Raw genomic sequence first — 10520 nt, forward strand, 5'->3', positions numbered from 1 at the left:
GCCAAGAAAGCACAACGGTTGGCCCCGTGGTACGATTTCACACACTTATGTGATTGGACGTTAACACATCTAAGGAAAAGAGACATCGCACACGAATACATTATACTACAATTCTGTGCACTTCAGGACAAATATCAAAATAACATGCAATATTACACTGATGGCTCGAAAACAAAAGATCACGTCGGTGTGGGGGCCGTAACGGAAAATTGGGAAACAAGTATTCGATAACCACAACATGCCTCTGTCTACACAGCCGAAGCATACGCAATATTGACTGTAGTTAAAAAGAGCATCGCTGACAAACACAAAAACACAGTAATATACACTAAATTCATTAAGCGCACTGAAGGCTCTACACGCGAAATCCGAATGTGAACCCCTGATAGGGGACATTTTAAACCTGGTAACATTAAACAAATACGGCCGGTCAATTAGGTTTTGCTGGGTACCAAGCCATGTCGGTATACCGGGAAATGAAGCAGCGGATAGGTAGGCATCAATGGCAGCGCGCAAATACATAACAAACACGGCGCTTCCATATCGGGATAGTATCACGGTGATTAGGAAGGCCTTGACGGCCAAATGGCAACAGACATAGGACCATTGCTTAAGCAACAAGCTACATCTTATTAAACCCGTAATTGGTGAGTGGAAGTCGTTCACTCACCAGCAACGGTTCTATGAGGTTATCCTGTGTTGACTTCGGATCGGACACACACATTCAACACACAACTTTATCCTCCGTAAAGAAAACCCGCCTACTTGCGAAAAATACAATCAACCTCTTACAGTAATCCATATCCTTATAACATGTCCACAGTTTGAAACACAGCGACGGAAGCTTTTACACGACCTATATAATTTAAATATGCCTTTACACCCTGCCCTATTACAGGCAGATGACCCACTAGTGCCCTTTACTAACCTATTCCACTTTTTAGAGACAACTGGTTGTTTACGCGAACTATAATGTAATGCAGGTTTACCTGCTTTAACCTTTCGTTTCCTTTGTCTTGTGACTGGCGCAGCATGGGCTTAGTTGCCTTTGTGCCATTAAACCCCAACTAACCAACCAACCACAACTTCTCGAAACTAAACTTTTATTTTGGTAACACCAAAGGAAGGTCCTGACAGCAGATATGTAATGCACGACATAGTTCGTTAACTTCTCTCCGCCTGAAAGTGAACAAGAGCAATATTATATGAGGATTCAGGCAGCGATATTAAACGACTCACCGGTACTGCTCTCCTCAGTCGCAGAATACGGTTCCCGTTTCAATGCAGACGCATGGCTGACGGTCAAAACCTAGCTTTCGGGCTTACATATCCGCTTGCAAACACGTCACTTCACCCCAAGTTAAATAACGTGAGACATCCAAGCGCAATAAACTAGTTTTAGCAACAAAGACGCAACCGGTCTAGGAGTACGAACGAATGAATTCGTGCCGCCGTGCCCTCGAAAATACCGGTAAAAGTCTTAAATAAGAGGTCACGTGGAAGTTCGATGATGCTGGACGTTATTTGCGTTCATAGTGACAAAAAAGAATAACCTTACTAATAAAGAATACCATATCTAATTAGCAATGGTAATTTTGTACTCATTTTTATGTAAATGCTTCGATAATTGTAGGAGAAAGTTTGTAAGATAAAATGGATGGATGGATGTTATGAGCGTCCCCTTTGGAACGGGGCGGTGGGTTGCGCCATCAACCTCTTGCTATTATACTCCGTAATGTCCAACCTACGTCAAAAAAAGGAATAGAAAAAAAGACCACGATGAACTCCCACAACCAAATTTTTTGACCCCCTATTGTGAACTTTGCTTTTGTACGTCTCCGCTTTTTGTCGTTCCCCTGCTTTTCTTCCACCAATATTCCAATCGCCTCTTGCTAATCTCTATTGCAGACATGTTCACTTTTCCCCTGCTTTTGCTGAACCCAAGGACTTAAAGGAGGCCAGTGGTGCCTAAATCGACCGCTCAGCAGGTGTCTACACATTCTAATAAAACATTTAGTAAAGCAGTGAAGGGGGCTAGTTGGTGAACGTTCATAGTTATATTGCGCTCAGTTTTACGCAGACGATATTAAGTGAAGGACAAGACGTGGACGGACGTAGCGCAAACTACCAACTGTTTAATACTGTTAAATAACGCACTTATATACCAGGAGATATGGCGCGGGGGAGGAGCGGAAGATATAAAAAGATATGACAAGGGGACGACATGTGATTATAGTTCCGGTCAGGCATACATCGTTCACTTGCACCCGTTCGCCCTCGCAAACTCGACCTCAGCTTTGATAAGCGCGATGGACGGAGTGCTTACGCACATCTCTTTTTCTTTAGCTATCGCAAGCGCCTCCCATATTTCTCGCTCCGTTTTTGTTTTTGATGTGCCAATGACTGTGGTGCTTTCTAGTAGCGGAGAGCATTTGCAATGTTTGCAATGTGCAGCCAAGTTGCTAGGTGCTGTCAGAAGCTGGCACGTGTATTTGTGCTCCCGTAACCTATCATTTAGAAAACGTCCAGTTTGCCCAATGTATACTTTCCCGCAATCGAGTGGGATTTGGTAAACAACTGAAGTAGCACATTCTACGTACTTTTTCACTTGCTTAGTGTGACAGACCGTAATACTAGGATTGGCCTCTTTGGTTCCTGCGTCCACCCTCTTACACGTGCCTTTTAGTTTTTGCGGGGCGGAGAACAGAACTTGAAGATCATTGCGTTGGGCTATCTTTTTTATTCTATGTGACAAGCCATGGATGTAAGGCAACACCACGCGTTCTTTCAATTTTTCTTTTTCCTGTGTTTTCTGCCCTTTCCTTTTGGTTCTGATTTCGAGCAACAAGTTTTCACAGATTTGCACCACCATGCTGTTCGGGTACTCACTGTTTCTCAAGTGGCTTACTTGCAAATCGATGCTCTCCCTCACAGCATGGCGGCATGGTTGCCCGAAAACAGAACCAACAGGAAAAGGCAGAAAACACAGGAAAAAGAAGCGCGTTATTTAACAGTATAAGCGCGTTATTTAACAGTATTAAACAGTTGGTAGTTTGGGCTACGTCGGTCCACGTCCTGTCCTTCACTTAATATCGTCTGCGTAAAACTGAGCGCAATAGAACCATGAATAAAACATGCTCCATCGTTTCCCTAGCTTTACCGAAGCAAGCACATGCTTCTTCTTCCTTCTTATACCTCGCTTTATATGTGCGTGTTCTAAGCCGTCCTGATCTCGCTTCGAAAAGTAATAAGCTTCCCTTTGACTAATCACATTTTTTTTCTTTTTTCGTTTTGTTTTCTCTTCGGTAGTTACTCATGGCAGGTTTCGTTTCCATTGCCGCCACACAAGAGATTATTGCAGCCTCTCCGACTCCTCGCTCGACGTCTTCGTTGCTGTGTTCCCCAACCTACAGGCCGCATACTTGCTGGTAAGCTTCCTAGTTTTTTTCCTCCACTGTGAATCAATGTTTTCCCTGTACAAGGTACCTCAATACTCTCCCAGCCCATTTACTTTCTTCCACACTCCTCAGTCGTTCTTCATACTCAATTTTACTGCGAGCTTCCCTCACTTCAAAACCAGTCCAGTCCATATCACCCTGCACAGCTTCATTTGTAGTCTTCCCGTGAGCGCCCAATGCGAGGCGACCCACTGACCTTTGGTTCCCGTCGAGTCGTGATTGTACCCCTGATTTAAAGCAAACAACCTCATTTCCAAAAGTAAGTCCTGGAACCATTACACCTTTCCACATACCCCGGAGCACCTCGTACCTATCGTATCCCCATAGGGATCTGTGCTTCATTATGGCAGAATTTCTCTTCTCCTTTACTGTTATTGCTTTTTCCTGTGTTTCCATATATCTATTGCCTTTGTTTATTCATATACCAAGGTATTTATATTCTCTTACACGAGGTATTTCCTGGCCCTGTATTGCCACTGTCTCTTCCCTATTTTTATTGAATATCATAACACCTGATTTTCTTACACTAAATTTCAAACCTAAATTCTTCCCTTCCTGTCCACAGGTATTAACCAGATGTTGCAAACCACTTTGCTTGTTCGCTAGCAACACAATGTCATCCGCATAAAATAAATCTGGAAGCTGCTGCTCTACTACTGTACCCGCCTGTTTGTATGAGAGATTAAAACCGATATCACTTTCCTCTAGCGCCTTTCGATCCTCACCATGTACATCATAAACAGCAGTGCGGATAAAGGGCACCACTGCCTCAGTCCCTTGATATAAACTTTCTCCTAGCTCGTCATCATTTCCCATTCAACGCAAACGGTATTTTCTTGGTAAATCTCTCTCAAAAGCTGTAGACAATCGTCACCTAAGCCTTCCCCTTCCTAAATATCCAACAAAATGTTGCGGTCTACGTTGTCATACGCTCCTGTAATGTCTAAAAAGTCCACATATAACGGTCTGCTTTATACTCTTAAAATTTCGATACACTGGGTAAGAACAAATAAGTTATCACCCAAACGCCTACCTACTCTGAAGCCATTCTGAAGTTCTCCCAAACTGCCATTATTCTCTGCCCATGCTTGCAACTTTAATTTGATTACCTGCGTTGCTAGCCTGTATATTACCGATGAAATTGTAATGGTCAACGGTCTATACGAGTGAATTCTATCTTTCTCCCCTTACCTTTATAATGTAAATTCATTCTGTACTTTGTCACCAACTGTCTGGTATTCGTCTATCTTTTAAAGTTCTTTCCACTGTTTTCACCAGAACTTCCTGACTATTTGGTCCTAATTCATTAATCAGCCTAACGGGAACCGCATCTAGCCCTGTGGCTGTGCCCTTCGGAATTTTCTCTTCAGCTTTCTTCAAGTTGAGATTTGTCAGCAGCAGCTCCTTTTCCATCTGGTTCTCCTTCATGCTCTTTTTTCTTCAAATACAACCTCGTCATTGCCTTGGAAATATTCGACTGTTATTTTTCGGATGTAATTTAATGCCGCTTCCCCTTCCAATTTGTTTCCATCTTCGTTTAGCATATGTTGTTGTATTGTAGTTGACGTCCAGTCTAATAATTTCATGTGGTTACAAAATATTCTGTGTTCGGCCTTCTTTTTCTCACGTATTTCTTACAAGCAACGTTCACTTTCACCTTTTACCTTTGCTTACATCAGTATTTGAACCGTAACTTCGCCTTCTTTGCCTGTCTGTGCTCTCGGGATGCTTTCGGTCGCTGGCGATCGCTTCTCGTATCTCCCTGATCCACCAGCGTTTCGGTTTCTTTTTTCCTTTCCAACGAACATGTTTCTCTTTCCGTATTTCTGTCGTTTTTACATTAAGAAGCTCACTATATTCCCACTCGCTACTTGGCCACTTGCCAAGTTCTTCCTCGACTCAAGTGACTATATTTGTTGTTTGTTAAACGTTCAAATTTGGACTGGTCATTTTGCACTTCTTGCTCTCTTTCCCAACTACATATCCCATTTTCAAAATTATACGTTTATGGTCACTCCCTATGCTGCTATACCCTTCCTCATCAATGACCATTTCTATCAACTTATCATGCATTCCTTCTGTCATCAGATAGTAATCAATGGTTGATTGCCGGTTTCCCACTTCCCACGTGATCTGGCCTTCACACTTAGTCCGTGTATTTACAATAACGAGGTTATGCTGCTCACAAAGGTCTAGCATTGACTTTCTGTTGTTGTCGTTATAGCCATCTAAATCCTGTATGTGGGCATTCATGTCAGCGAATAGGATAATTTCAGCATCATTCCTGAAACCCCTAATATCAACACTTGTGCATTCCAGTAACTCTTTATTCTTCTCTGTGCAATTATTTACGGTCCACAAGTACGTACCGCCCAGTTAAATTTTTTCCTACAAATTGTACCTGATAACCAAAGGTGCTCTTGACACCTTGAGTTTACTATTTTCCATTTGGCTCCCTGATGGATGAGCATTCCGACTCCCAAACTAAGTCGGAAAGAAAGGGTGGACCCTCCCTTTCTTTCCGACTTAGTTTTGTTGCACCCTTCCCAAACATAATTCTCAATCACTGGCGGCTCTTCCGAGTCTCTAAGGTGCGTTTCTGTAACCGCGTACACCCGTACTTGTTCTCTATTTGACTGCTCCTCAATCTCTGCCCATTTTTCCTTTCTTCTGCCGCCCTGCATGTTTATGTAGCGTATGTAGCGTATGTAGCCTTTCTTCTGCCGCCCTGCATGTATGTAGCCTAAAATTGCGCCTATTAAGGCGAATCTAACGGGAGATATTGGAACTACCGCGGGCATCCTTTAAGTGCTTCCACTATGCTCGTTTTATTAGCAACGGCGCGCGGTCGATTTTTTCGCCCTCTGTGGCCATTTGTTGAACTTGAGAGTCTGCTACCCCTGCTGGCGCAGTGGAGTGATCTCAACAGCAGACGCCTCGGACGAGCGTAGCCCTCCCCACCTCACGGAACCCTGCCCCACCCCCCGCAAATGAGATCGCCCACAAGGGCGGATGCAGTGGCCGCCGTCAACTTAGCGCATGCGCAGGCCGTCTCCCCTCCTGTCCTCCTCCGCTTTCCGCCTCATGGTTCTCCTGCACACTCCTCCTTCGCTTTCCTCCTCTTCTCTTCACTATGGTATTTCTTTCATCTACCGCTGCGCTGCGTGTTCGCTTTCGTCGCGACGTTCGTTCGCTCAGTTACGCTGAAGCCGCCGACGCAGGAATGGGCGATTAGGAACAGCGCTCGAAATATTATTCAGGAACCATCGATGATGATTGACAATGTAAACCAATACCTTAAGCGAGCTATAGAAATCAAATGTCACGCACTATAGCAATAAATGTACGGAGACAGCAAGTGCTATTTGTGTGTTAATATGATCACTGTGCACATCACAATTATGAGCAAGCACCTTCAGTAGCATGCGAGGCAGTAAGCCAGGCTAACGTCTCAAGCAAATTATTGAAGTTTGTAGCTCTCTCAGAAGTAAATTGTGACGCCGACAATAGCGCTTGATGGTGGTGACACAAATTTTCGTCCACACATTTTGGTAGACGGAATAACAGCATGAAGACGACGGCTGAATGACGACAACGGAACGTCGACAGCGTGGCGACAATAGTCTGATAACGGCTACGCATATATACAGAAATCTACGCTTTAAAATTGTGGAAATGACGATGTTCGAAGGAGTAAAAGCAGAAGGTCTTCGCATGCTGACCGCAGCCAAGCCATTTTATTTGCCGATGTTAGCCCTGAATCAAAAGAAATGTCAGTAGCCTACTGTGGCGACAAAAAAAATGAGAAAAATGAATTTCTAAGCGCGAAAGTTCATTTTCCAATCTAGTGCTTCACTCATCATTCCACAGATTTTGCACTGTCTGTGTATAACAGCCACTTTGCTAAAACACAAATGTACTCTCTTCTATTTCATCCTGAAGATGTGTTTAATAGCTGTATGACCCATCACGCGCTGCCGCACATAGTTCTTGCGCTGCGTTGTACAGGGCGAATTTTGAGGTCGAATTGACAGGAGCTCGCTGTGGCCCGTTCAAGAGTTCCTAGTGCGCTTCGCCGGCGGCTCAATGCATCCGTTGGTCAGCGTCGTCAAGTGCTGTTCGAGCTCATCGATGTGACGCTTGGACTCGCATCCGGGAGTCTCCTCTACAGCGTCGGCGCTCGAGCCGATCAAGTCGAGGGTGGCGTTGCGCAGCGTCACGGCGTTGTGCTCTTCGGCTAGAATCAATATGTCCGCAGCCGACTCTTCGGATAGGCAGGAGATGAGAGCCAGCTCGCACGACGCCTTGAGTAGGTCCATGTTGTACCTGTCGGCAGCTTTCAGGAGGGACTTGGGTTTCACTATGGGCTCCGGCACGCGCCCTGTGTAGGCAAATCTGAGGATGGCAGCGAAAACGTCCGGTTCGACATCCTCGATGACTACCCCGTCGACTGCTTGTTCCTCCACCGGGTACTCGAGCATTTGCCGGAAGGCCGCTGAGCGTGCCGCCAAGATGCTCCTGTGAGCCTGGAACACCTCGTCGCCCACCTTAAACGTCACGTCCGCGTAATTTTGACTGTCCAGCAGCCATTCCAAGTCTTCGGAGAGGCGGCACTGGGGAAGCGGGCTGGAAGCGACCTCGCCACTCGTTCCAGGCGCGCTCGTGGACCCCTCCAGGGCGGTTAGTTGGCACTTGAGCGTAAGCGTGTCACCGGGCAGAAGGTTCCTGCCATTCTGCTTCAAAGACATCCTGCCGATGAATTTTTCGTATCCCCAGCTGTCGCCGCGGCGCGAAAAGATTCGCGTGCTGGTCTGCCGGCTGTTTGTGTCGTTCTCTCTGGCGTCGAGGACGGAGAACCTCGCCTTGGCAGAGACCCGCCTGGTGTTGTAGGACACCAGGAAGAGGGACACGTAATCTGCGTACTTTTCGCTGGCGCCTCTCGGGTACAGCTTGAGGCGCCACGTCACGGGCTTGTGCTCACCGGCGGAAAACGTCGAGCTGAATAGTGCTTGCCCAGTGGCCTGCCGGCAGAGGCTGAAATTTGTGATTGTCCACACGAAGGTCAACTTGACCATCTTCTGATCTGTGAAGCAGGACCTCTGTTCGACGCAGTCGGCGAGCACGCTCCCTCGAGGCCCCGACGTCACCGATACGTCTCCAGAATCCATGGAAGGTGCCGCTCTGCCTCAAGTCGTGCCGAGCGCGGCTAGCGAGGTGGCGACGCTCGACACGCGCCTTAACGCGGTGCTCGTCGTGACGGGAACAGCGGCGATGATGATGATCGCAGGCACTGGAACATACCCACAACGGCAAGCTCGCGGTACAAGAATAGAAGCGGGGGCAGGAATAATAATTTATTTATTTAAATACACCTTTAAGGCGGGGGGGGGGGGAGAGGCCGCTAGAGGAATTGCGTAATGGGGAGAACCGGTAGTGGTGGGAGTGGCGACTTTGGCGTTGCGCTGCTAAGCCCGAAGGCGGAAGTCGGATGTCGCCGCGGCGACCGCATTTCGATGGAAGCGAAATGCAAGAATGCCCGCGTACCATGCATTTGGTCCGCGTTAAAAAAAGCCCGCGAAGTCAAAATTAATCCCGAGTGCCAAACTACGGCGTGCCTCATCATCACGTGGTGATTCTTGCAGGTAAAACCAGCGTTTTTGGGGGTGCAGATGGGGGTGGCGGGAGCGTACAGGAAATGACAAAGCGTTATTGTACAAAAAGAAAAAAAAGGAAAAGAGAGCCTGTGGTAGCAGTTAAATACTCTAATAACGGCAATAAAAGGCCAGAGAAACATAACAAGCGTAAGTGGTTACACGAAATTGTCGCAATGCGCACAAGATGGAGTCGCTTGAAGAAATAAGAAATTGATTGAAATAAATTACACACCTAGGCGCCACGCAAACATTTAACAAGCAATGAAACTCAACAGCGTCGTGACAAAGACAAGAAAACGGTCATCGTTAGGTGTGTCGGAATTTCTTCTGGTTCAGCCCACCCTTCCATAGCTCTCCTCTTATTCTCTAAATCTGCAATGCACAGCTAATTCCGAAGCTACGACCACCACACACGCTGCTTTCGTGCAGTGAAAGCCGGCGGCGAGGCATGGAGCCCGCGCACATAGAAACCGGTTACAGCGATCACCGACACCCCGCCGTCTCCGGCGTGGTCCAGTGGTTAGGATATCTTGCTTTCACCCAGAAGGCCCGGGTTCGATTCCGGCGTCGGAAGTTTCGGTCTCATGGTGTAATGGTTAGCACTCTGGACTCTGAATCCAGCAATCCGAGTTCAAATCTCGGTGAGACCTTTATTTTCTGTCTATCGCTTTTAATGCAGTGCTGATGTGTGCAGATCGTTCTTTTTTTGTCTGCGTACGGGTGTAGCCAAGTATTTATTCGCTTCCTATCCTACTCTCGCACTGATGTTCACTTTTTATCGGCAAAGAATTTCAACGATGAATACGATTTACAGAAACATCAACCGCCCGACTTTCTTTAACAACATCTTGATTTTTATTCAAGTGGTTATCAGTGAAAATAAAAACACTTAATATAAAATAAAAATTTCATTGGTGCGACACTAGGCACCATTTCGCCAAACGCCGGGTCCATTGTTTTTATTCCTTGCCTGCCTGTTTGCTCCCAATTACAGACACGAGGATTGGCCAAGAAATAGGCAGTAGAAGCAAACAAAACGATAAAGGCTCTAGAAAGAAAAGGGAGAGACAGATATTTAGGAAAGCGTAAGAAATCAAAAGGAAGCTGGCATATAACAGAGGCTCACCTTTGACAAGCAAGGAAGAATAGCAGGTCTTCAAATGAAGACTACAATAATAATCAATTTCGAGATTTAGTAAATGTCCCGACAATTTTATGAAGTTAACACCGTAGTCCTGCTTTGCCAGGGAGGAGGTCAGAAATGGCAATCAAAAAGCAAAAGTCCCTGCGTGCGAAGCCTCACTCAAATGGCTCAAAGGAAGCATAAACCGTGAACACAGGATGTTGTTGTTGTTGTTGTCCTGAGTGGCGGTGGCACATACTCACAGTGGGGCATTGGCCATGAATC

General features: G+C 46.1%; 1 protein-coding gene and 2 non-coding genes across 3 annotated transcripts; 2 read left to right on the plus strand and 1 right to left on the minus strand.

The window, feature by feature from the left end:
• Positions 1-7176: 7176 nt before the first annotated feature.
• LOC142578106 (protein roadkill-like) lies at positions 7177-8706 on the minus strand. Its single transcript, XM_075687520.1, has one exon. It carries the CDS (start codon positions 8624-8626, stop codon positions 7511-7513), a length of 1116 nt encoding a protein of 371 aa, XP_075543635.1. The 5' UTR covers positions 8627-8706; the 3' UTR covers positions 7177-7510.
• A 908-nt stretch (positions 8707-9614) lies between these two features.
• TRNAE-UUC (transfer RNA glutamic acid (anticodon UUC)) lies at positions 9615-9685 on the plus strand. Its single transcript has one exon. It is a non-coding gene; the product is annotated as a tRNA-Glu (tRNA).
• Positions 9686-9690: 5 nt separating this feature from the next.
• Positions 9691-9762, plus strand: TRNAQ-CUG (transfer RNA glutamine (anticodon CUG)). Its single transcript has one exon. It is a non-coding gene; the product is annotated as a tRNA-Gln (tRNA).
• The last annotated feature ends 758 nt before the right edge of the window (positions 9763-10520 follow it).

Source organism: Dermacentor variabilis, chromosome 4 (assembly GCF_050947875.1).
Source record: "Dermacentor variabilis isolate Ectoservices chromosome 4, ASM5094787v1, whole genome shotgun sequence".
In the NCBI taxonomy this organism is placed as follows: Eukaryota; Metazoa; Arthropoda; class Arachnida; order Ixodida; family Ixodidae; genus Dermacentor; species Dermacentor variabilis.

What these genes read in the sequence shown, in the direction of transcription:
- LOC142578106 (XM_075687520.1), bottom strand. Translation starts at nt 8,626, where the DNA reads ATGGATTCTGGAGACGTATCGGTGACGTCGGGGCCTCGAGGGAGCGTG.